This window comes from Podarcis vaucheri (assembly GCF_965113315.1).
Source record: "Podarcis vaucheri genome assembly, chromosome: 9".
NCBI classification, from domain to species: Eukaryota; Metazoa; Chordata; class Lepidosauria; order Squamata; family Lacertidae; genus Podarcis; species Podarcis vaucheri.
The window spans coordinates 27077890-27105200 of NC_138767.1; the positions used below are offsets into that span (position 1 = coordinate 27077890).

At 40.9% G+C, this 27311-nt stretch overlaps 1 protein-coding gene across 30 annotated transcripts in view; it reads left to right on the forward strand.

Moving 5' to 3' along the window:
* ANK2 (ankyrin 2) overlaps positions 1-27311 on the forward strand; it is a 318251-nt gene that overhangs the window by 218370 nt on the left and 72570 nt on the right. For 24 of the 30 annotated variants that reach the window (XM_082236854.1, XM_082236871.1, XM_082236873.1 and 21 more), the window contains exons 6-17: positions 1068-1253; positions 1973-1996; positions 3127-3225; positions 6193-6291; positions 15586-15684; positions 16356-16553; positions 19247-19345; positions 19484-19582; positions 22358-22456; positions 22717-22914; positions 25425-25523; positions 26850-26948. In XM_082236854.1, coding sequence (XP_082092980.1) covers positions 1068-1253; positions 1973-1996; positions 3127-3225; positions 6193-6291; positions 15586-15684; positions 16356-16553; positions 19247-19345; positions 19484-19582; positions 22358-22456; positions 22717-22914; positions 25425-25523; positions 26850-26948 — 1398 coding nt within the window. The remainder of the gene's footprint in view (positions 1-1067; positions 1254-1972; positions 1997-3126; positions 3226-6192; positions 6292-15585; positions 15685-16355; positions 16554-19246; positions 19346-19483; positions 19583-22357; positions 22457-22716; positions 22915-25424; positions 25524-26849; positions 26949-27311) is intronic. The other 6 variants (XM_082236863.1, XM_082236868.1, XM_082236847.1 and 3 more) reach the window with 1 other exon arrangement.

Genomic DNA, 27311 nt, shown 5'->3' on the forward strand with positions numbered 1-27311 from the left:
CTCTGGATGTGAGACATGAAGGAAAGGGACTGGTTCTCTGGACCATCTTTGTGCTTATTTCTCATTCTTCCCCTGGGCTTTTTCTGTTGGCTCCATCTCCATGTCTCCCAGGCTCTACCCTTGACCTGGAGCACATTACCTTATTCTAGCCTGCCAAGCACTCATCTGTTCTGCCCTGTGTTCAACCAGGCAACACCCTTTGAGCTCCAAGGCTCAGTCTTCTACCTGAAGGTCTGAAATTCAACTCTCCCTTCCACATGTTTAAACAAGTGTTCTAAATTGTGTCTAACAGAAACATTTTCCTGCATCTTCCCCTGAACTGATACAAACTTTTTTCCAACTTTGTTTGCCATGCTTAAATTATAAAGGGTAAAAAATAAGACTTGCCTAGCATGCCATTTCACAACCAAATATTATTATTGCATATGTGAGTTATTAGTTATCGTAATACAGTGGACGCTCGGGTTGCACGTTCGCAACCCGCAGTGGCGTGTCTGCGCCAGTTGTGATTTGGTGCTTCTGCGCATGCGCAAAGCACAATTTAGCACTTCTGCGCATGCGCGACCTCCGGAACCCAGAAGTAACCCGTTCTGGTACTTTCGGCTTTTGGAGCGCCCGTAACCTGAAAAAACGCAACCTGAAGCATCTGTAACCCGAGGTATGACTGTACATAATAGTTGATTGGTGACTTCCAATTAATATACAAAAGCTAAATTACAATCATCATCAGTAACTAACAATAAAAAACCACCAGCATAAAAACAACAACCCCAAAGAGCACCAGCAACATTCAACTGTCAGTGGTATATGGGCCAAATAACTCATCACTGTAACAGCCTTGAAAATACCACCTATGTTTTTAACATTATTTTTGAACAGACGTGAAATTCAGTAGTAAATACGTTTGGAGATGGGCCTCTCTGGAGTGTTTGGTGGGTTGCCAGGGTTTAATATATCGCTAGGTGGCTAATAAAATGTTGCATGTTGAAGTACAACACACCTCTTTGTGGGAGCTCTTTATATGGGTTCTGGCTTCATGTGGAATGTTTTATTTTCTGCTGCAACAGGACGGCTTCACTCCATTGGCGGTTGCATTGCAGCAAGGACACAATCAGGCAGTAGCCATCCTTCTAGAAAATGACACTAAAGGGAAAGTCCGGTTGCCGGCATTGCACATTGCTGCCAGGAAAGATGACACCAAATCAGCGGCTCTTCTGCTCCAGAATGATCACAATGCTGATGTTCAATCTAAGGTAAAAATACGCTTGTTTCCCCCTCCTTGTTCTCCAGTATTGGTAATCATACTAAAAACTGGGATGTCCAGGGCCTGTTTTGTCCTTTATGCAGGACAAACTCAGATGTATCACTGAGAAGAAACAACAATCTTTAGTAGCTCCTTAAACAATTTAGATGTTTTCCTGCATTCACATGTTGCACTTTTTAAGTGTACATGTAAAACATCTTACATGGTAACCAAAAAAGAAACGTATACTTTTGTTAAGTGGCGCTATGCAAATAATAATGCTCCTCTTCTAGTAGTTGTTGCTGAAACCTGTATCTGCAATAAAAGCTCTATTGTTTAGTGTAGAACTGCAGGAGGAAACGGGTTAGATTTTCAAAGGCACAAAAATCGCTCTTCAGTTTCTAAGTTTTTCTTTTGCTGACTTTGTAAGTGTGTTTGACAGTTTTTGCATTTGAATATGTAGTCCAATTAACACATGGTTAATATCAAATTCAGTCTTTGTAAATCTGACAATCTTGTGGGGAAGGGGGAAGCTGAAGCAGTGTTGCTGTTGAGTGGGAAACTGGTTTGTGGCCCAAGAGAATGTGGGTTGCATACAGTTAAATTGAATACTAGCTCAGGCTTTCTCCCATAACAACAAAATAATTCATTTCAGCGAACAATTTAGGCCTCTGTCTTTCTGCCAATCTGTAATATCTTTCCTCTTTTTTCCAAAACATGCTGCAACAGATGATGGTGAATAGGACAACCGAGGTACCAAAAACAACAGTTTTGTTAATCTACTCCCCCCTCCCCCAGATAATTGCTGCATTTTCCTGTCATTTACAGTTCAAACTGTACCAAATGCCATTTCTAAATGTGCACCGATGACAAAAATGTATATTTTATCCTCTGCTTTGATGTTTTTTTCTTTCCTTGTTCTTTTGAGATGGTGGAGATTGTTTTTAGATAACAAGAACTGGGAATTAGAAATGGGAGTAGGCCTATGGGGATAATTTGAAATACAGAGTAATTGCATGTAATATAAGGCCATGACTCCATTAATGCTAATCTGCAGCATGGTTCTTGTGGGTAGTTGTTGGTTATTGATAAATGAAGAGATCCCAGTGGGAACCCCCTCAAAGGTATTGAGGTAAAATGTTTCATTTAATTTTATGACAGGCATTTATGGAGGTTTTAAATGAAGAGTAGCCTCAAATCTGTCACTGGGAGATTGAGTACAGTTTAATATTTTCTACTGTAGCTGTTATACTGTACCATTATTCTAATACGCTTTGGTGAAAAAAAATTAATCTTCTAACCAAAGCAATACTTAAATTTGCCATGGAAATGAATTGGCAAGGGTCTCCATTTGGTCTCAAGAACCATCTGGGTTTTGTGATCATATGCTATCAAAACTTTGAAGGGTCTTATGAGGGCTTTTAAGGAACAATTAGGAAACCCAGACAGAATAGGCCTCTTTGCAAGGAGGCCATGGTGAGGGGAGGGGACTTGTGCCAGGTGAAAGCTTGCCTCATTGTTAGTTAGGTCAAATGAGCTGGGGAAGTCCAGGTGGTGAAGTGACTCTTCTGAGCATGCTTAGGAACATTGTTTCTTGCTAGAATCAAGGGATTTGTAGTTTTCCTTGGTAGAAGACCCAAAGAAGGTTGCTTTGTTGTTGTCTGCATTAATAGAAATGGAAAAACCCCAGATATTAAACTGGAAAATAATGCTTTTGGTTACCTGTTGCAGGAAGTAGTAACATTAACTCTTCTGTTTATAATAATAGGTTGGCACGGGGGGGGGGGGATGCTTTGGGTTAATGTTTCTCTAGTTTCAAAAAGTTAAATGCTTCCTTATGTAAAAATTGGTGCATTCTGATTAAGACCGTTTCTTTTTTGCAGAGTGGATTCACACCTTTGCACATAGCAGCACACTATGGAAATGTTAATGTAGCAACACTTCTACTCAACCGAGGAGCTGTTGTAGACTTCACAGCAAGGGTATGGATGCTTTGCTTTTTTGTGCATTGAGAGAACAATGAAAGGAGGGAGGTCAATGATTGATTCTATGAACTTTCTTTAAATGTCCAAATTAAAACAAAACAAAAAATCATTTACAAGTCTGTTTTGAAAAATTATGAAAAGTAAATGATTCTTACATTTATTCTTGCAACAAATAACCCATTTTTTCCAAAGTATCAGACTGTAATAAATTATCTTTACACAATACACTTATAGGTAGAGGGAAAGAATGTAAATTTGCACATGCTTCAAAACACATTAATTGAATTATTAATATAACTTCTGGCATACTTTAAAAAGCTGTGCTGTAGCAAATACCTTATGCTCATTACTCTGTTCACATATGTACTTTGCACACAACAAGCTCCAACTCTTTAATATTCTTTAATGCTTAAGATATGTAGTATATACTGTTCACATTGGAGTTCAGCTACTAGCCATATGCAAATAGAAGCAGGCTTCTGCACACATATTTCTACGCTTCCTTAATAACTTCCTTGTTCATATGAATGTCCTACTTGAATGCTGTAGGTAACATTGAAGGCCCTGTTCTGTGTCACTTGCCACTGAGTATACGATGGGTAGCCAGGAACAGAGCCTTTTCTACTGTGGCACCTGCTTTATGGAATGTTTTAATTTATTTATGGGATTTGTACCGCACCCTTCCTCTAGAAGGGATCCTTCTGGCTCCTTCTCTAGTTGCTTTACAACAGGCAGCGGAAGTACTTTTGCAGTGTGAGTGTGTGGGGCTTCCTTCCAGGAAACAATGTATAGGCTTCTATCCCAAATTAAATGTATATGGTACAGTGGTGCCCCGCAAGACGAATGCCTTGCAAGACGGAAAACCCGCTAGACGAAAGGGTTTTCCGTTTTTGAGCTGCTTCGCAAGACGATTTTCCCTATGGGCTTGCTTTGCAAGACGAAAACGTCTTGCGAGTGTTCCAATTTTTTTTGCTCCCCCCTTTTTCTAAGCCGCTAAGCCGCTAATAGCCTTTTAGCCGCTAATCCGCTAAGCCTTTAATAGCCGCTAAGCCTTTAATAGCCGCTAAACCGCTAATAGCGCTAATCCGCTAATCCGCTAATAGCCGTGCTTCGCAAGACGAAAAAACCGCTAGACGAAGAGACTCGCGGAACAGATTAATTTCGTCTTGTGAGGCACCACTGTAACATGCTTATGTGGGCTTTTAAACTTTCACTGGATGTTGATGATTAAAAAGGGTTGTTTTGTTTTGACAAATTTTGTCAGTCACTTTGAGTATCTTTTAAGTGGGAAATCAATATCACCATTATCAAAAAGAAATAAATCAGTGTCAGGCAATTGGTCCTCTCCCTAGGCCAATTCCCCATGCTTTCCCTGGACTCCTCATCAGCCTTGCTCTGTGCCTTCCTGGGTGTTTTCACCTGGCTGGATTGTGTCCTTATTTGTAATAATGCTTCTTGCTTGCTGGATGGAGAGGTGTGGGTGTACAAAACCCCTGCTTCTTGCATGTCTGTAATTCAGCCTTGCCAAGGTAAGAGTCACATCCACTGCTACACCCACTTTTGTCTTTAGCTCTGCCTGTCACTGGCATGTGGATCTCAGAAGGTTCCCCTCAGAGAATGTGGTCCTCAAACTGAAAAAAGATTCCCCACACCTGCTCTACAGGGTCCTGTCCATGTTCCCTCCCTGCATCCCAGCTGCTGGGACTATGTACACATAACAGCTGTTCAGGACAAGGAGATGTATTTAAGCTACAGTCCTGGGAGGAAATCCGACTGATCTTACTTCTGAGGAGGCATGCATAGAACTGAGCTATTAATTAGAATTGTTTCCCCATCTTGCCACTGAACTGCTGAAAGCTTGATTGACAATTCCCTGAAAGGGCTACATATGGTCAGCCTTGGCTGCTGCATGCACAAATGAATAAGGTTTTAAGGTTTGCCTTTTCTTAATATTTTATTTATTTACATGGTTTCTATCTCACACCTTCAACAGTGTGTTCCCAGGATGACTAACAATTTAGCAAGGATCAATTAAGATACAATTTAAAAAATAGTAGACAGAAAATACAAAAAACCCACCATACAACAAAATGTAGAAAATAATAAAATAATGTGTACAAACTAAACATCTGCATCTTAATATATTTCTGTGGATTGCTTTTCCTGTTTTCTACCAAGAGACCTAACCCACAACTGAAATATGTGCAATGACAATTGGAAAAAATGAAGGATGAGACCAAACCTTCCCACCTAATTAGGACCTTTTTAATGCTGATATTTGTTACAATAATAGGCTTCATTGTGTCTTAGCTAATGTGCTATGATTGTTGCTGTATATTTAAGCACACCAGTATGTTATGAATATTGATTTATTTGTCTTGCATACAGTGTGACTGTGATGTTCGATGTTTGGTGAATGTTTTTGTTGCTGCTTAGTAAATCAGTGAAGAACCTCCTGAAGATACACAAAATACCCTTTAAAAGTGCACATTTGAAATTATGTAGGCATATTACTCTCATGAGATTTTTGTGCATACATCAACAGGAACATTTGGACCTGCGTTATTGCATTCAAATGAAGTAATTATACTGATTAACAATTGAAATTTCATTAGTTACTAAATGAAGATAAGTGAAGTCTTCCATACAAAATTACCGCCCCTTCCCGGTTCTCATGAATTAGAACTGTTGTAGTAAACTTCAGTTTATTCAAACAAAATGTTAAAACATAACAAAGATCAGATTTTTTCTCTATATAGTTATAAAAAATGCATATATTTTAATTCCATTTAACAGCATTTGCAAATTATTGCTATGAATATTTTTCTCAAGATAGGACAGTGCTAACTGTTTTCTGTATGCTGTGATGCATCTTCTATATTGTATCATGTCAAAACGCAAAGCCATCCCCATTGAACCTCTTCAAGTCCATCATGCTTTTTGTTTGTTCTTTTCATGGTGTAGAATGGAATCACCCCACTGCATGTGGCTTCCAAAAGGGGAAACACAAACATGGTGAAGCTCTTGTTGGATCGTGGAGGGCAGATCGATGCCAAAACCAGGGTGAGTGTTTCTATTCCCTGAATGTCACCCTGCACCTCCTTCCCCCCTTCTGTTTCTTTGTTGGTTTATGCAGGGATCAGAAATATGAACAGCAATATGCATTCCTTTAGAGGTAGCCATTAAGGAAGCCATTGTTTGCATTCAAGTCTTGAGTCCAAAGATTTTGTTCTGTGACTGAAAGGAGAATTTCCACTCATTGAAGAGGTTGTTTTACTCATGAAAGGAGTAACTCTAATTCCTTCTGTCCACGGAGCAAAAACTTTGGATACTGAACACTCTTGCTTCACATTTGCCACTTTACTTAAGTGATGCCTCAAAATTTTATTCAGTGCCACGTGATCTTACAGAGGAAGCTGTCCACTCTTGTTGAACTTCTCAGCAAAACTTCCAAGAGTTCCTAGAATTAATTATAGACTGTTAACAAGTCAAGGAAGATATGATTAGGACAAGGCATCGAACTTCCCATACACCAACCCATATAAATAAGAGACCAATAAGACTGGTTTTGGGTCAAAACAGGCCACAACTTTATTGAATACGGATGGAAGAGGTTTGGCTTGGGCATAGGGCAATCTAAATACTTCTGGCCCGCCTGCTGAAAGTGACACATGGTCAATCCAGGTGGGGGTTCCTAAGACTTAACATCAAATAGGGTGACCCCTGTGGGGACCGCCATTTGAGGGAGTACCTTCAGCCCTGGCCCAGGGGCAGGCAGAGACTACAACCTCCCTTCCGTCCAAAACAAAGGATTGCCCCAATGCCCAACCAGTTATGACAATTGCTATGAGGTAGGCAAAACCCACCAGGCCAGAGCCAATTAGTCCGGTGGGCAAATTCTTACCCGGCCCCATAAAGAACGGCAACCACTGTAGCCACAGCAGAGTCATTGATTAGCAGCATAAACCATGGGTGGGCGGGTGAAGAAACCTGGCACAGGAACAAACAGGCTGTGCCCCAGGTGTAGACTGCTTAAATGGGCAAGGGGCGACTCCGAAGGAAGCCCACCATTGGCTCCATCAGCTCCGCACACTGGCACAGCCCAGGTCCCAGCCTGTACCTCCATTTGCCAAAGCAGGGTGCAGGCTAGGATCTGGTTACTGATAGGTGGCGGGGGGTTATGCCCCCTCCTCCCATCAGGAAGGGCACTGCAGATTGAATTCCTCCGTCGGGGCCCCAGTGAAGCCGCCTCCATCCTGCAGCGCTGCGGCACCAAAAGGCGTGAGCGGACTTGTCCTAACAGTAATTGAGAAACCACAAGCAGAATGCTAATCTTGAATTCAACAGATATATTTTGGTTTTAAGATTTATTTAGAAGTAAAAGAGAAAGACCTTAGAGCTGAAAAATGGTCTGTGGCCCTGGCAAATAATTGCTGGTTGACGTATTGGATACTGTGTTTGCATACTAGTGTAGAAAAACAAACAGTTGTGTACTGCAGACACACACACACACACAGAGAGAGAGAGAGAGAGAGAGAGAGAGATTCATTTGTGTATGAAAGGTAGGCGAGAGCAAGCAACTGTCCTTTTTGATTAATGAAGCTTCAGTTCTGGGACAGAGTTACAGACAAAAGTATTTTAGAATTGCAGTTTAGGCACCTATTCTATCCAAGCATGAAAGCACAATGTGATTGCACTGGTCACACTTTAATTTGTTATACATTATTCCCTATCTTTTGAACATGCTATATTGCTCAACTGGCTAGATCAAAGTGCAGTCTTGCAATATGTGATCTGTACAGGACCACCTCCAGTTTCTCACAAAGAATCTAATTTTAAAAGTCTTTCATTGTTTGGCTTATCACCCCTGTCAGCTGGGAGTGTCGCTCAAAGCTGCTAGCACACAGACACCCACACAGAACCTAGTGAGTGTCCCAAAGCACTGGCACCCTCATTTGCACAGGTTTAGCACCGTCCTTTCTCTTCGTTCTCAAGGACACTGCTGACAGCTTCTCAGTGTGGGAGATTCCAGAGCTTTGTGGTTTTGTTTGTCAGTGTCACGCTATTGTGTGGTGTCCTTGTGTCAGGCTTTGAACCGTTTATGTCCTCTTTGTTTTACCTTTGCTCTGTCTGCTTAGCTATGGCCATAACTAAATAGAGCAATAAAAAACAAAATAGGAATGATGTGACACTTGCCAGTTTTCAAGGCTACAGTGAGTCTAGCTTTGCCATTTGTCAATTGGAGAAGTGAATAGAAAAGCACCTTTATATCCCAGTGATTTAGCGATTTGTAACCCACTCCAAAGGGACACGGGTGGTGCTGTGGGTTAAACCACAGAGCCTAGGACTTGCCAATCAGAAGGTCGGCGGTTCAAATCCCCGCGACGGGGTGAACTCCCATTGCTCGGTCTCTGCTCCTGCCAAGCTAGCAGTTTGAAAGCACGTCAAAGTGCAAGTAGATAAATAGGTACCGCTCCAGCGGGAAGGTAAACGGCATTCTGCTGTTAAGAAAAATGTGGCAAACAGCAGAAAACAAAGATGGTATCTGAGTGAACAATACAAAACCAGGGAAAATCACACTTAAACTCAAGGAAAAGCTTTAATATTTTGACAGAATGTGCAAAATTATCACCGGCAGACTTTATTAATAAATTCTAATTATGTTTCTTTAAGGGCCTTCCCAATATATCTCTTGAGTGATTGCAGTTATACACAAACCCACTGAATGTTGCTGTTAAACTGAAAGAAAATGCTTCCTCAGAATTGGCTTTTGATGGTGTGCTTACTGAGCAGAAATCAGAGCAGCCTCTGGATTTATGCCTTTCCTGGACTTTCCACTTCTAGGTCCAAAACACTTGTTTCTTAGGGAACAGCTGACAATTGCTGAACTGATGAACAAGGCCGCCTGCTATCTGTAAAGCTTATAAGGCCCCAGAGATTTGCCATAGTACTCTTGTTGCTCTGCTTCCTGGTTGTAGACAGAAAATAGGACCTGGCCATCAAACGGACTGGAATTTTGGCAAGAAGTGAATCTGTCAGTAGAGTCCTACAGCTGGCAGCATGACTCAGTGAGATGTAGAGCACCTCACGAGTCACAAATTGGTGAGATGATCTGAATTCAGGTACAGCTATTTGAAGAGATTCCTTCTTTATTCATTAATTTATTTGAAAGCTTTTATAAACTGCTTAAAATTGAAAAATCTCTCAGCAGTATACAAAAATAATATGAAAACTATAAAACAGACCCAAAGAAGCTGTTAAACAGCATTGTAAAAACAGATGTGCATTTGTAAATTGTCTAGAGTTGGGTATTTTTCAATCAAGCAGTATATACGTTTTGTTAAATAAAACTAAAACTAAATAAATGAAGGAAGAAAATGAGACAGATCAAAACAGGAATTCAGAAATAACAGGCTTGGTCAAAAAATTATGTCCTCCCAGAATCATTTAATTTTCCTCACTGTGGGGCTCACTGTGGTTTAATCTGAGTGGGTTTTTCATGATTCAGTAATGAGCTCTGTTTTCACACTGAAGCTGAGCACTGCTCTTGTACTCCATATTTTGGTTTTCTCATTTCAGGACACTTGAAGCCTGTGCCTTGATAGGGCACTATTTGAAGGGTGTACATATTGTCACCAGGTTTCAGTTGCCATGTGAAGATAGGTAGGGAACAGGGTTACCTTAAAGGCACAGCTGTGCACAAATGGCCTCTCAAAATTCTCCAACCTGTTGGTGAGCAGAGTATTCAGGGCAACCATTTCACCCTTTTTTCCAGCAGGAAGGACAATTATCCAGCAGTGGATGGGGTTCAATTATCTCCCCACCCCTTAATTATGTTTGTTTGGAAATATGTGTGCATGTTGCTGCTGCCAGCAATGGCAACAACCACTGACCTGGCACTCCATGGCATTGAGATGGCATTGTGGGGGACGAAATGGCCATCCCCACAAATAATACATTAAACAATCTTAAGATGCCAACACTCTTTTAATAAAGTTTTATGTAAACTGGCAGTACTGTTAAGGGAAAAAAATAAGCATAAACATTAATTTACGAGTTAAATACCTGGAAGAAGTGATCGGTCATGAATAAAAAAATGCTATGTCAGATTGTTATGCCTAGTTTCAAAAAGTTATTTTACAAATCTCATTTGCAATTCACTGTCATGTCCACAGTAATAATAGAAGCTTATGCGAAAGGGTTATTGCAATAATATGTTTGAGATTATGTTGGGCAAGGAGAGAGGAAGTGTTTGTTTGCTTGATTTGCTACTTTAGAATCATAGAATCATAGAATCATAGAGTTGGAAGAGACCACAAGGGCCATCGAGTCCAACCCCCTGCCAAGCAGGAAACACCATCAGAGGACTCCTGACATATGGTTGTCAAGCCTCTGCTTAAAGACCTCCAAAGTAGGAGACTCCACCACACTCCTTGGCAGCAAATTCCACTGTCGAACAGCTCTTACTGTCAGGAAGTTCTTCCTAATGTTTAGGTGGAATCTTCTTTCTTGTAGTTTGGATCCATTGCTCCGTGTCCGCTTCTCTGGAGCAGCAGAAAACAACCTTTCTCCCTCCTCTATGTGACATCCTTTTATATATTTGAACATGGCTATCATATCACCCCTTAACCTCCTCTTCTCCAGGCTAAACTTGCCCAGCTCCCTTATCCGTTCCTCATATGGCATCGTTTCCAGGCCTTTGACCATTTTGGTTGCCCTCCTCTGGACACGTTCCAGTTTGTCAGTGTCCTTCTTGAACTGTGGTGCCCAGAACTGGACACAGTACTCCAGGTGAGGTCTGACCAGAGCAAAATACAGTGGCACTATTACTTCCCTTGATCTAGATGCTATACTCCTATTGATGCATCCCAGAATTGCATTGGCTTTTTTAGCTGCCGCGTCACACTGTTGGCTCATGTCAAGTTTGTGGTCAACCAAGACTCCTAGATCCTTTTCACATGTACTGCTCTCAAGCCAGGTGTCCCCCATCTTGTATTTGTGCCTCTCATTTTTTTTGCCCAAGTGCAATACTTTACATTTCTCCCTGTTAAAATTCATCTTGTTTGTTTTGGCCCAGTTCTCTAATTTGTCAAGGTCGTTTTGAAGTGTGATCCTGTCCTCTGGGGTGTTAGCCACCCCTCCCAGTTTGGTGTCATCTGCAAATTTGATCAGGATGCCCTTGAGTCCATCATCCAAGTCGTTGATAAAGATGTTGAATAAGACCGGGCCCAAGACAGAACCCTGTGGCACCCCACTAGTCACTCTTCTCCAGGATGAAGAGGAACCATTGATGAGCACTCTTTGGGTTCGGTCAGTCAGCCAGTTACAAATCCACTGAGTGGTAGCAGAGTCAAGACCACATTTTACCAGCTTCTTTACAAGAATATCATGGGGCACCTTGTCAAATGCCTTGCTGAAATCAAGGTAGGCTACATCCACTGCGTTCCCTTCATCTACCAGGCTTGTAATTCTGTCAAAAAACGAGATCAGGTTAGTCTGACATGACTTATTTTTCAGAAATCCATGCTGACTATTGGTGATCACAGCATTCCTTTCTAGGTGCTCACAGACTGTTTGCTTAATGATCTGCTCCAGAATCTTCCCTGGTATTGATGTCAGACTGACTGGGCGGTAATTATTTGGGTCCTCTCTTTTCCCCTTTTTGAAAATAGGGACAACATTTGCCCTCCTCCAGTCTGCCGGGACTTCGCCTGTTCTCCAGGAATTCTCAAAGATGACTGCCAGTGGTTCTGAGATCACATCTGCCAGTTCTTTTAATACTCTTGGATGCAGTTCATCTGGCCCTGGAGACTTGAATACATCTAAACTAGCCAAATATTCTTGTACTATCTCCTTAGTTATTCTGGGCTGTGTTTCCTTTGCTGAATCATTTGCTCCAAATTCTTCAGGTCGGGCATTGTTTTCTTTATCGGAGAAGACTGAGGCAAAGAAGGCATTGAGGAGTTCAGCCCTTTCTGTGTCCCCTGTTTGCATTTCACCATCTTCTCCTCTGAGTGACCCCACTGTTTCTTTGTTCTTCCTTTTGCTACGAACATACCCATAAAAGCCTTTTTTGTTGCTTTTAACCTCTCTAGCAAGCCTGAGTTCATTCTGTGCTTTAGCTTTTCTGACTTTGTGTCTACACGTGCTGGCTATTTGTTTGAATTCCTCTTTGGTGGTTTCCCCCCTTTTCCATTTTTTGTACACATCCTTTTTTAATCTTAATTCAGTTAAAAGTTCTTTAGATAGCCACCCTGGCTTCTTTAGGCACCTTCCATGTTTCCGTCTCATTGGTATTGCCTGACGTTGTGCTTTTACTATCTCCCTCTTAACAAACTCCCAGCCATCATGAACTCCCTTTCCTTTTAGTATTGCTGTCCATGGTATCACACACAGCACTTCCCTAAGTTTTATGAAGTCGGCTTTCTTAAAGTCAAGAAATTGAGTCCTAGTATGCTTGGCTGCTCCTTTCCGCTGTATAGTAAACTTCAGAAGAGCATGATCACTCGCGCCTAATGATCCTTCCACATCTACCCCACTAACCAGGTCATCGACATTAGTTAGGACCAGATCTAAAATGGCTGTTCCTCTTGTTGCTTCTCCCACTTTCTGGACAATGAAGTTGTCTGCAAGGCCAGTGAGGAATCTGTTTGACCTTATGCTCTTGGCTGAGTTTGACGTCCAACAAATATCCGGGTAATTGAAGTCCCCCATTACTACTATCTCCCTTCCTTTTGCATGCTTGGCCATCTGTTCCAGGAAGGCATCATCTATGTCCTCCGTTTGGCTTGGGGATCTATAGTAAACTCCCACAATGAGGTCTCTGTTATTCTTCTCTCCCTTAATTTTGACCCAAATGCTCTCACTTTGGCTTTGAGGTTCTAAATCTTGGATCTCTTCACAGGTATACACATCCCTGACATATAACGCCACTCCTCCTCCTTCCTTGTCTGGTCTGTTTCTCTGAAATAGATTGTATCCCCCCCATTATTACATTCCAATCGTGGGACTTATCCCACCAGGTTTCAGTGATGCCTATTATGTCATATTTAGTTTGCTGTACCAAGAGCTCAAGCTCATCTTGTTTATTTCCCATGCTTTGCGCATTAGTGTACAGACATTGAAGTCCATTAATCATTCCCCCGTGTCTCTTATTTACTTTGCTACACCTTTACTGGTTTGACTGAGGACGTGGGCCTGTAAGGTAGCAGCATGTTCCGTACAGCTTTTATCTTGTCTCAGGTGTATTTCTCATTTTGTTTTAGAGACCCAAACAGGGAACCAGAGGAATAAATTATTTCCCTTGTGTCTCTACCCTATATTTTAGACATTCTTTGGTTAAGCAGTGAAGTTGTGCTTCTACAAAACAAGCTAGAAGTTTCATGGCAGCACCTTCAGCAGTGGGAGAACTGAGATACCTTTGATTACAGGAAACCACTGCCCCACTAGTGTTCCTTCCTAGCCACTGGTGCCAAAGAGGAGCTACACCAGGGCTAAATGGGCTATTATTCTGGTTTTGCTACTTTCAGTGTATTTCTGGGATCCAGAAGCTGTAACTGCAGCAGTCAAGTGACTTTCACCTAACAAGGATTTATTTTGCTGCTAGGGGTAGGAACCTGTGGCATGACAAATGTTGCTGGAGAATAGCTGTTGTCATTCCTGGCAATTGACCATGCTGGCTGTTTCTAATGAGTTGGACTCATGTTAAGCTTGTTTTCCACTAAGACCCCTAGATCCTTTGAACATGTGCTACTGGAATGTCAGGTGCCCCCATTTTATAATTTTGCAGATGGTTCTTCCTGCCTAAATGTAGAACTTTACATTTGTCCCTATTGAAATTCATTTTGTTAGTTTGGGCTCAGTTCTCCAATCTGTTAAGGTAATCTTGAATCCAAATTCTGTCTTCTGTGGCATTAGCTGCCCCTCCCAGTCTGGTGTCATCTGCTCAATCCCCCACCCATGCCATTTATCAGGATGTTGAACAACAATGGACCCAGGACAGAACCCTACAACACCCCACTTGTCACTTTTTCCCGGGATAATGAGGAACCGTTAGTGAACTCTTTGGGTTTGGTCAGCCAATCATCTACAAATCCACTTAACATTTACCATGTTCAACCCACATTGTACCAGCTTCCCTGCAAGAATATCATGGGGGACTTTGTCAAAAACCTTACTGAAATCAGCATTCCCTGATCTTTTGATAGATGTGCAGCCAGTGCAGGTGTTTTACCAGTCATGTCACATGTTTTTGGTCACGTACTGCCATCAGCAGTCAGGCTGATGCATTCCACACCAGCTGGAGCTTCTGGTTCATGCCCAAGGGCAGCCCCCCATAGAGTGTGTTTCAGTAATCCAGCCTCAGGGTTCTGAATGCATGGACTACAGAGGTCATTAAGCCTTAAATTCTATTCCATAGATTTCAGTACTTAGTTGCAAGTAACTCTTGTTGAATTGTGTCCTATGGCGTTCACGGGTATGTTTGCAAATCTATACAAAAACAACATCCAAAATGACTTGGGTAAATTTATGTTCTTTTGTGTGCCTTCCTTCTGTTCCTTCATATAGCAGTGTCCTTCAGAGTTTACTTTGAACACAATTATTCTTTCCACGTTTCTTTGCTCTCCGAGGTCTAGAGTCACCTAGGATGCACTCAGTTCTCTAAATCTTTCATAGACTTCTCTTTTGCTAACCGTCATGTTCAGTGGCAGAGAAGCCTTGCAAGTGCTTTGGGACAGGATGTTCTTCTGCAGCAAAGAGACGGTGCTGTCACAGCAAGTTTGCCAAATGGTTCTTAGGGCCTGCTTGCTTTTCAGCCTTAAATTAAGGCTTCTTCCACTGTTGATTCCATGTTATGTTTTTAAGGTCTTCCATTTCCCTTTTAGTTCCCCCCTTGCCCAAACCTCCGCAGCACTGTGTTTTTTACCCCTGTTTCAAAAGTAACCTGAGGCAACACAGGTATTCCAAAATAGTGGAGAAAGATATTGGCAGAAAATGCTTCTTCTCTTTCTTCTGCTTAAGAACTGGGGACTGGTATACATTACCACAGCCATGTGGAAGCTGCTAGGAAATAATTATGCCCATGGGGATAGGGAGAGTGGCAGCTGATCGCTTTGGTTACCTGAATTCTGTAATGTCTCTTCATGCCACAGCTTCATAAGTGGTGATGGACCTTGAATGATACCATGTGATTTGAGTGACAATTAGTACCCCAACGATACTCCTCATATTAAAGGCCCAATTTTGCTGCAGGTGTTTTTTTTGGGGGGGGGGTGTTCGTAGGTGCAGAATACTGTATTCCATGAGCACAAGAGTGTTGGGTATGATAAACATTTCACTGTTTTTGCTTTTTTAAAGGATGGACTGACTCCACTTCACTGCGCTGCACGAAGTGGACACGACCAGGTTGTAGAACTACTCCTAGAACGAGGTGCTCCACTGCTTGCCAGGACCAAGGTGGGTAACTCACAATAGAAGAGGCCTTAGACATTTGTCTGGTTTTGAAATATCAAGGTAGATTACAGTACTTATGCATAAAGCATAAAATCTGGAATGTGCGTAAATTGTGGTACAGACATATATAGCAATACTCTGCTGGATTCCTGCGCATAAACACAAGTAGACTTTAACTCAGGCCGCCACACACCAGCCTGGAGAATGAGGTCTAACTTAGATTAGTGCTTTTGTACTGTTCTTTATGTATAGGAATGTTTTCCTGCATTTTCTCCCACAACCAGGAGTGTGTTCAACAAAGTCACATGAGAATATCTCAGATGAACCTTGTTCAATTCACATTGCTGGAAATGTGGTAGACAGCAGGTTGGGTCCAAATTAGGGATACAGGAGCATTCCCTTGTTTGCCCTCCATGGGTGCATTCCAAGCAAATGTGCAGATATCCTTGAGGGTTGTGTACCCCTTCTAACCAAATAATTGGGCAATTCCTAGTCAGTGTGCTGTGTTTTTACTATTCCAGTAGGGTTTGTAAGTTATTTTGAAATTCTTCTGCTGCAGCAAGGGTGCTCACATTATTGGGCATAAATCGGTCATATCTATTAATTTCAGTGGACTCCATGTAAGACCTGTGAGTCTGATGCAGTTTTGAACTTTGGTCTTATGTCTTGTGCAGAATGGACTCTCTCCGCTTCATATGGCAGCCCAAGGTGACCACGTGGAGTGTGTCAAACACCTACTGCAGCACAAAGCTCCTGTCGATGATGTCACGCTGGATTACTTGACTGCCCTCCATGTTGCTGCACACTGTGGCCACTATCGTGTCACCAAACTTCTGCTGGACAAGAGAGCAAATCCAAATGCTCGTGCTCTGGTAAACCTTTCCTGTACCTCTACTGGAACACAAGGGGTCTTTGGACATTCTCCTCCACACATGCAGTGAATGCATGAAAAGGACTCAGTGCTTACTGGCCTCTACCCCTGATGTTAGCATGCCTACTGCCTCTGCCCCCAGTGTCCATGCAGCTTGCATGGGCATTATGGGGGCAGGGCCTCTTGGACTACAGATGCCAGGGCTGAAGCCAGCAAGCACATGGTGCCCCTTCCTGCTCCACACATTCAGTGTTCGTGTGGAGGGGGAGCATCTGCAGAGAGCCACAGTCACATTGATCCAGCTGCTTCTTGTGACTGTCCGAACTCTCATGTGTGCATGCAGTTCCTACCTCTTCAGGGGGTTCCCCATTGCTCCCTGCAATAAAGGGGTACACATTGCATTCTGTATTGAAAGGAGTGTGTAGTGAGCTACGCAAATGACAATCTAATGGTTCTAATGTGTGATTCTAGACATTGCAGTCTCTGCTACTGCCTAATAATTCTAATTCAGTAGGTGTGTTCACACTGAACTCACATTTGCTTGTAGGAGGTTACAGCCTTTTTCAGGGGAGGCAAGGAAACTAGATCTATTAGCAGGTGGCTTTGGGCTTCTCTTCCCCTCCCAACCCCCTCCTCCCCCCAAGCCTCCCTTGCCTCACAGCAAACTATTTGTAAGGTCCACTCCATTTCAAAAATAGTTTGTATTATGGTGAGCGTCAATGGTTAAAAATAAAATCCACCAAGTCAATGCAAGCCCCTTGTGTGTGTCCAAGCAGCTCTCTGAATTCTGGCCCAAGTTCTCTGCAGTGCATTAACCGTCCTCGCAGCTGCCATATAGTCTCTTTAATATTTCAGCAACATGGATTCTAAGGCTGCAATACAACCCCACTTACACAGAAGTAACCATGAGTTGTCCATTAGGATTGCAGTCTAAGTAGACTCCACCCTATGCTGATTATTAATTGGCATTTAAAACAAGCTGTGTTTGAAATTCAGGTTTCCAGACTGTTGACGTAATTGGCATCAATTGGCTTATGGCTCAGACAATTCAATTGATATGCCTCTCCAAAGGAAGAATTATGTTTTTATGATGTATAATAGGTAAGCTGTTGCTGTTGATGGCTATTCTCACAACTTTACTTGTATTATTTATTCTAGCCGATACACTCATAAGTTTAAAGCAGCTAAAATTGCAGTTAATTGACTAAAACAGCTCTGTCTGGAAACTACGTAAAGAGAAGGATCTTCTGTTTCTTTGATGCTATGTGAACATTTGGTTTAACAGAAGCTGCTAATATCACTTCCCATCAGTTGTCATGTTTGCCTATTTCCAAAACAGGACTATTTCTGAACTATTTCTAGTTCAGAAATAGTGTATCTAAAAATTAAGTAGCTTCACAGTTAACATAAAAAAGAAAAAAAGAAAAAGATTTTAAAAATGGCACTTTAATTCCTAGTGTCCTCATTCTTTACAGAGTTCTGATGCTTAGTGCTTCATAAAAAGCCGTTTGAAGAGCACTGGCCTCCTAGTGGCACAAAGTAATACACACAACAGCAAGCCTTAATCAAAACCTTGTCGTATATTGCTGCATACATACATAGATACATAATAATCCAACTTGCAACTTGAACGGAAAAATGTTGCTTGTGTTGGCTTTCAGTTCATGGTCTCTTTACAGCCATGTGCAATATTCGCGTTTTGGCATCCCACGTCAAATGTTACTTTTGGCATGTCAAATAGTGAATCTTGCATGGAGTGGCAGAAGTGTACTGCTAACTCACCACAGGTTAAAGCTGCTAAGTGTCAGCCTGAGAAAGGGGTTGCTCATGCTTGCCCTGTCCCCAGAGGTTTGTGAGAGAGAAAGCCCTAGCATATATGATCCTTTAAGCAGTAGCTGTGTCATCTGATACCAGAAAAGAGCCCTGTTCTCGATTTTTCCATGATAAACCAGATGACTCAGCTTTTATTTTTATTTTATTTATAAAACATACACACACAATGTATGATTTCACATTTCCAGATGAAACAACAGATAATTCTGGTATGTTTCAACAGATTTTTAAACTATTAAATTACTGAACTTAGTCATTAGAGACCAATGTCACACCTAAGCTAATTGTCAAACATAAGTGGCTTCAGTCAGGAGTGGTGATATGTTTTCATTACCTTTTAGCAACTGTTAGAAAAAGAAGAGCCAAGCAACAACACCATTCATTCTCGCTTCTCTAACACAGGCATTAATTAGTGAGACAGTTAAAACTTAGAGTAAATCAGAGATGTGAAGACATGCCCTCCCATTTTTTCCTAATATTTAAAATAAAAAGAAGGGGGAAAGTTATGGAGTATTTACTTTCAAAATGGCTATGTGTGAAGGACTTTTGAAAATGGTATTTTAAAACCATAGTGCTGTGAATCATATTTACACATTTTGGGATAGCACTATTTTTCATGTGAAGATCACCACACAAATTAAATTGCAGATGGGACACATTTTGTATTTTCAAAAAGGCACTTTAGCTTCACACATTCTGTGTCTTCATTCATGCTGGGATTAAATGGGAATAAACTGGCCCTGGAGTATATGCTTTTTCAGTATGTCGGAACCTGACATTACTGAAGAAAATCTGATAATCTAACGCTGTATGAGAACTGAGGGGTGCATGCTATAACTAACCTGATTGTCTTTTGCACAGAATGGTTTTACTCCACTGCACATTGCTTGCAAGAAAAATCGCATTAAAGTCATGGAACTGCTGGTGAAATACGGGGCTTCTATCCAAGCTATAACAGAGGTAGAGAAATTTCCTAAAGAAGCATCTCTCCCCACTATTTCTTCCTTCTCTTAGTTCCGCACTCTCCTTTTAAATAAATGAGGAAGATCCTAAAGGCACTCTGCAGAGGAGTAAAATTGCTGTTGCTTTATTTCACAGTCGGGCCTTACACCAATACATGTGGCTGCGTTTATGGGGCATTTGAACATAGTTCTCCTTCTGCTGCAGAATGGAGCCTCTCCAGATGTCACTAACATTGTGAGTATGGCTTACATCTGAGTAATCATAGTTTTGCTGCACTGCCATGTGTGTTACCCAAAATGTTACATTTGGTATCGTTAATTTATTAAGCTTCCCTATAAATTTGTATTGCATAAATGCATACAAAAGGGGGGGGAGGATGTGTTTTTCTTTCTTTTGCTCTTCTGTCTGTCTTTGGTTTAGTTATTATATATAGATATATGTTTAACTTCTCAATAAAGAAAATCTTAAGTGTTTAAGAGGCAATGTTGCTTTGAGCCCGTGTGGTGTACTGGTTAAAGTTTTGGACTAGGACCTGGGAGACCAGAGTTCAAAACCCCTAGCCTATCACACAGGGTTTTGTGGGAATTAAATGGTGATGAGGAGGAGGAGAACCACCTTGAGCTCCTTGGAGGAAAAGGTATTATATAAATGCAATAGATTAACAAATTTCAGGTTCCCTGACTTTTTAAAAAATGACACCTTTGTGGTATTGGCAGACTTGACTTGACTATAGTAATAAGTGTTTGTGTACATAAACAAACATACCTCTAGCTACCATCAATAGTCTTCAAAATAAACTTTGATTTAAAAATTGCCCTTGAAAGAAAATAATTCATTCTAAACATGTTTACATGGAAGTTAGTTGTTTTGAATTCATTGAGATTTAGTTCCTAGTAAGTATAAGATTGCTGCCCAAATCTAATTACGCGTCAGATTCAACTTTTGCCTGTGCTATTTGCTAAATGCTTAAATCATCCAAGTGTAAAGGCAAATAGCCTTTTATAATATTTATTACTAACAATCAAGATTGCTTAAGTGAAGCCAGTCCTAATTCTCTATTTATACATACAGTTAATTTTGCCATGTATAATTTATTCATAATTTCCATGAATAAATTATACATGGCAAAATTAACTGTATGTATAAATAGAGAATTAACAAAAGTTAACAAAATTACAGCTGGGAAAATAACCAAGGAGCATAAAATAGACGGTAAAAACATTTCAATCTGAAGTTTTTAATACCTGATTATTGTTTGGTATTATCACGTGGGTGGTGCTGTGGGTTAAATCACAGAGCATAGGGCTTGCCGATCAGAAGGTTGGTGGTTTGATTCCCTGTGATTGGGTGAGCTCCCGTTGCTCGGTCCCTGCTCCTGCCAACCTAGCAGTTCGAAAGCACGTCAAAGTGCAAGTAGATAAATAGGTACCGCTCCAGCGGGAAGGTAAACGGCGTTTCCGTGCGCTGCTCTGGTTCGCCTTAAGCGGCTTAGTCATGTTGGCCACATGCCCCGGAAGCTGTACGCCGGCTCCCTTGGCCAATAAAGCGAGATGAGCGCCACAACCCCAAAGTCAGCCATGATGGGACCTAATGGTCAGGGGTCCATTTACCTTTACCTATTATCACTTAAACCTGACAGTTGAATCAGTTATTGTTTTCAGAAGTTAAATTTAACTTGAACGGTCTGCAAAACTAAAAGTCTCGTGGAGATTCATGAACTATTCTAATGTGAATAATATGTTTTGGATTATGGAAAGATCTGTAGAAACACCGTGATACATCTGGAACTACCAGAGAGATGACCTAGTCATGTTGTGTCCTGTCAACTGAATTATAGTCTCTTCATCAGGAGGTTATATATTGCTGGTTGTGAGCAGGGTTATTCCTCTCCTGTCCACATCTCCATCCTATTTGGTCTGCTGGCAGAGACATGATTGAGGTGGTGATGCGTGAGGCAAAGCAGAACTCAGGCTGGGTATAGGGTGAGGTTCAGGCTAGATACTGGGCAAAATGTGCTAGTTCAAGGTGAGGGGAAGGGTTCCCGCTGAATCAGGGCTCAGGCTGTGCTCTAGAAACATAGCACTTCAATGTTACTTCAGCAAGGAGCAAACTGAGCCCTATATAGAAGCAGCAATATGTGCATCCTAAGTGTTAGAAAGGAGCTGCTTTGATTAAAGGGGTCCAACCACCCCTATCCTCCTTCTGGGTCTTCAGTGATGTCATCATAAGTCCAAGTACAGCACCGCCAGGTTCTCTGGCTGGAGGGATAGTCCCCCCCCATTGGTGAAGATTAATCTAGCCTCTTGTTTCTAGATATATGGCCCTCAAAGACATGCTCAGCAGTGGCATTTTAGGAGGAATTGCTAAATGGAATCATAGCTGAAAGCAGTGGGGGTTTTTTCCAGGGGGTACTCAAGGGTACGCAATACAGGCACTGTTTTTGGTTGTTGTTGTTGTTGTTAAAAATTGTGACACTTACTGTAACAACTTCATGGTGAGTACCAGCACCTATTTTTCTAGAAAAAAGCACTGGTTGGAAGGGACCCTGAGGGTTATCTAGTGTAACCCCATGCAATGCAGGAATCCCAGTGCATGGTCCCCCATCCAGTTTGAAACCATATTGGATCTTTCTTAGCTTTGCAAATGTGCTAGCTCTTTTATTGCTGCACCACTAGGAGGATATTCACTCATCTTCTGCCTCCATGGTCAGAGGCATTGCTGCCAAATACCAATTGCTGGAGATCACAGGGCTCTTGCACTCATGTTGCAGACTTTCTGCAGGCATCTGGTTGACCAATGGAAGAACAGGACGCTGAACTAGATGGGCCATTGGCCAAATCCAGCATAGTTTTCTTATGTTCTGACTAGCTTTGCATTAGGGACATTTTGGATATTAGGAGTAGAGGCTTTGCTTCCATTGCACTGAACACTGACCAGTATGAATGAAACTAATAAGGTGTTCATTCGGGTGGCTAACACATTAAAAAATCTGGGGTTTGTTTTTTTCAGCGTGGTGAGACTGCATTACATATGGCTGCTCGTGCAGGACAGGTGGAAGTGGTGCGCTGCCTCCTGAGGAATGGTGCACTAGTTGATGCCCGAGCAAGGGTAGGTGTTTTCATATATCTGACTCTGCACTTTATTACAAAAGCAGAAGAGTTTCTGAGTGTGCTATCTACAGGTCGTCCCCCTGCCCCCCACTCCCAGCCCTTGGGTAATTTTGTAGATTTATTTGTAGTGGAGAAAACATTCCGTATGTATCTACCTTTTGAACACATCTAGAATAATTATTTGAAACTGGGGGAAATGAGGCTTCATCTTTAATAACAACAGTCCCACTCTAACTTCTGTCCTTCTTTGAGTTGTAGGAGGAACAGACTCCATTGCATATTGCCTCTCGCTTGGGTAAAACAGAAATTGTCCAGCTGTTACTGCAACACATGGCACACCCAGATGCAGCAACTACTAATGGGTATACACCGCTGCACATCTCTGCCCGAGAAGGTCAAGTTGATGTAGCATCAGTTCTTTTGGAAGCAGGTGCAGCACACTCTTTGGCTACCAAGGTAAAATCTGAAGTTTTGGTACAAACAGTCTAATAGTGAGCTGGCTAATGCTAGTATTGAACTTCCATTAAGTTTTCATCAAGTCTCTCTCTATAGATCGGGAATAAGGGTGCTTGCTTAATTTGACTGTTTTGAATTCTGATATGAACTGACGTGATGCACACCTTCCAGATTGGAACTGACAGCACAGTTCTCCAAGTTCCAATCATCTGAAAGGTATAGAGCAGGTCAGGTCATATCAAAATTCACAACCATCAAATTAAGCAAGCATCCTTATTCCTATACAATAGATAGAGAGACCTGATGAGGAAAGATGAGGATTTGATGAAGCGCTTGGTGTCTACTCAGAAGGAAGATTGATTGAGGTCAATGGGTCTTACTCTCAGAAAATTCTTAGTATCAGAATATATTTAGAAATGTGTATTTTGAGTAGGGATGGGGGAGAAATTAAATTCCATTTCATTTAAGGCCAAAGCTACCCAATTTACACCTTCCAAAACAATATATGAACCAAAACACAGCCAATCTTCAAAATTCCAGTTCTCAGAATTTTGCAGTGCAGTTCTTCAGCCAAGTAATGTGTACAAAACTTCATGTACTAAAATAAAAGTGTACATTAAAATGCATATATATTAGTGAAAGTAACATACGAAATGCTTTATTATTAGGGGAAATATGCTTTGTAAGTTTTTTTGTGTGTATTGGAAGAAATTCACGTTAAAATTCAGATGAATTTTCTTGAGGATCTTATTTTCTTTAAAAAAAAAACACAAACTGATGTGGAAATGTAGGAAACTGAAGATGGAAAAATCAGAAACAGGGAGAAACTGAGATTGATAGATTAATTCATCCCAAATATTGAGAAGAAAGGTACATTTAAAAGCGAATTTTCATGCAGGTGCTGAAAAAATGCAGAGCTATAGTTAAGTTAGAAGTGGCTGGCACAGTGGAGCGTTGTCCTCCTGACACCAGTGTCACTGCTTCTCTGGACAGGGCAAGGCAGTAGTCAGATCAAGGATGCCCAGGCACACCAATGGATAGAGTTCATTGCCTCCATTGTTGTTGTGCCAGCACAATCCTGATCTCACTACTACCATGCCCACTCACCACTCAGGTAAGTAGTAATGGTGTTGGCATTGAGATAGTGAGTCTGCAGCGCCAGTCCTGAGTTTGACTAAAGTAAATTCTCCAAAGCAGTCTTCCTTCCAGACGTTTCAGTGGTCATGAGTTGGAATCCAAAAAAGTATGGAGGGCACCAGCTTGAGGAAACCTGCTTGTAAGCACTGTAAAGTAAAAGCAGTTTATAATACATTTAATATGTGCATAAACTGAGTGATATCTGATAGAGCTACCATTGCCATATTACCTTGTTCACCTTAACATATCACTTTCTAAGTGCCGGTTTCCCGAAACTGGCACAGTGATTCGGAGCAAGAGGTATTTGATCACAGGCAGATGATTATTAAGACAGCTAAAATACATGGGGTGAACGTGTGTGTGTGACTTGTATTCAGATGATTAATTCTTAAAGAGTTGCTTGATTTAGACCTGATGAGTTATTTAAATAGCTGCATTCATTGTTCCCTAGTAAAGAATATGGGTTGTTACAAAAGAGGATGCGCCACCCAGTACGGAAATTGGAGGTGAAATGGTTTTACACCAGTTAAAAGAAGTGAAGACATTTTGAAGATATGACATGAGTTCAAGTTTATCAATAGTCCACACACCTTCAAAGCTGACATGAGAATTGTGTACAGGAACCTGCTGATAATGCAGAGAATTTTGACCTACAATTCCTATTACCAAATCCACAAATTGCTTTTTTCAGACTCCTGGGAGTTTAGGAAACAGTCAGGGGGTACTGTGAAGGCAGTTGCTGAGAAGGAATATCTCATAGCAAAATTGAATGCATGCACAGATACTGCATGTCAGATACTGCATATATACAGTATACACACACTCAACACATACACCCTGCCTTTCAAACGCCCTGCCTTTCAACATGTATTTGGTAAGTGGGATGTCTTAATTTTGTAAGTTGTGTTCATTTACTTTTTGTAGAAAGAAAGAAAGAAAGAAAGAAAGAAAGAAAGAAAGGCAGGCGTCTATAATAACTTCAGATCATAATAATAATAAAATAATAATTTTCAAAGCAGCTTACAAAAAACTGAAACCTACAATATGCAAATTTCAAAATATAAATTAAACTTCAGGTTCGAACATTAGAACAACATTGATGGTGTAAAGGCCTCCTGAAATAAAACTGTTTCACTTAGCACCTGAAACTTATTTCCTTTTAGGGGTGGAAATACTTAGCAAGTTGGGAAATATGCTATGGACCCTTGGGAAGTTATGATTAATTATTTTTTCAGTTCCTTTAATGATAAAATTTGATTTTAATTTGAGGGCTAAGCAGTTATTGCATTGAGAATATGTAGGGATTATTCTTTAAAACCAAGTAATTAAGATTATATTAATGTTTTTGGTTTTTCCCACCTGTACATTTTTAGAAAGGATTCACACCGCTGCATGTGGCAGCTAAATATGGAAGCATTGATGTGGCGAAACTCCTGCTGCAGCGCCGTGCATCTCCTGATTCATCTGGAAAGGTAGGAATCAGTGTCTGAATTTCCTTTTCCAGTCAATACTGTTAATAATTTTCCATTGCAGCTATTAGAAATAGCTTTTATTTATATATTAGTTTGTTTATATATTAATATAAATAAAATGCAACTGATGATCCCAAGAGTGTCATAAATTAATTTTTGACACCAAAAAGGACTTGTATGCGCAGGAGTGTGGTTAACAAACACTGAAATATCATTAGCATTGCAGAAAACAAATCTGAAATATTATATTAGTTAATTAATGACATGCAGTTGACAGACAAATTTTATTCCATAATTGTAGAATTGGGCAACAAATCAGGAACTTATATGGGGAAATGGTTAAGAGACTCAGGGCAGGAATTAAATACAGCAGAAAGTAGCTGGATAGGGGTTAATTTTTTTAGCAAGAATGATATCCATAGTTCTGAAATAATTATTTTTTTTAAAAAAAACTTTTAATCAATAGTATCTAACTCCATATAAACTAAGTCAAATCTATCCAAATACACAAAGCAGTTATCGGAGATGTAATAACCTTCAAGCAGATTTCATGCGTGCATCTTAGCACTGTCTAATTATGCATATGGAACACTTTGCACAATCTTATTGTAAAAGTTTTGGTTTCTTGCCAGCACTGCTGGTCCTAAGTCAAATTTCCTATTCACACTCCGCAATATCTGTAGGTAAAGCTTCTCCATGTTTCTCTGCCAGCTACAGCTAATTATGTGCAATAGTGGCAGGGAATGATATCACAGCAAGTTGAATTAGATAGCACACAGCAGGTGGGAGAGAACTTGATAGGGCTACCATTTTCAGCAGAGTTCGTGTTCTCTGTAATGTAAATTTTTGTTCTGATTACATAAACATGTAATTCCACATTGACTTCTCAGTAGTGAGTGTGGTAGGATAAAAGTACAGTGATATGGATCAAGTCCCCCCCCCCCCGAACTTGACAAATGATTCTGTTGGTAAGACTGAATTATTTTGCTTTACTCCATTCTGTAATTCATATTTGAGCCTCATTAGCCTACAGGGCATAATAGCGTGGTTAAAGTTGTAAAATATATAAACTAGGACAATTTAAATTAATTCTTAATAGCCTATCCCCTTTCAAAGCAAAGCCCCTTAACTAATGATTTCTTTAATGCCCTTTCTGTTCCTAAGCAACTTTTCTAATATGAAAATAATTCACCCTGAGTTCGATGTTTATGTTGTGCTGTTATCAGTCAATCGCTTCTTATTTAACATATTTTTTTGTAATGTAACGGTAGCTTGAAGCAGAGCTAACCATCACTAAATGCCATAACATAAACCCGCCCTTTCCAGAATGGCCTCACCCCCCTCCATGTTGCTGCTCATTACGACAACCAGAAGGTGGCCCTACTGTTGCTGGAGAAAGGTTCTTCCCCCCATGCTACTGCTAAGGTGAGATTTCCTATTCCATTCAAGAATGTTTCCTTGGAGTTCTGACAGTATAGGTGATGCTTATCTGTTTTTATCTATGAAATAGTTGCATTAAAATTGCATACTGTCTAACAGAAGTAGACCTTTAAGCTTTCGGGGGGAATCTCCAGGGACGGACAGGATTTAAGAAAAGCCATTGCATGGTCCTGTTCTTGAATAATGTGCAAACCTTTGAGGATTTCACTACTGACTGGTGTCACAAAAATATCCCATGCTGCTGTGATCTGACACAAGAATCCCTGGCTGATTTCTTGCTTGCTGAAGAATATTCCTCCCTTAGGTGGAAGATTTAGACTCAGTAAAAGTAAGAAAGGAATGGTCGTT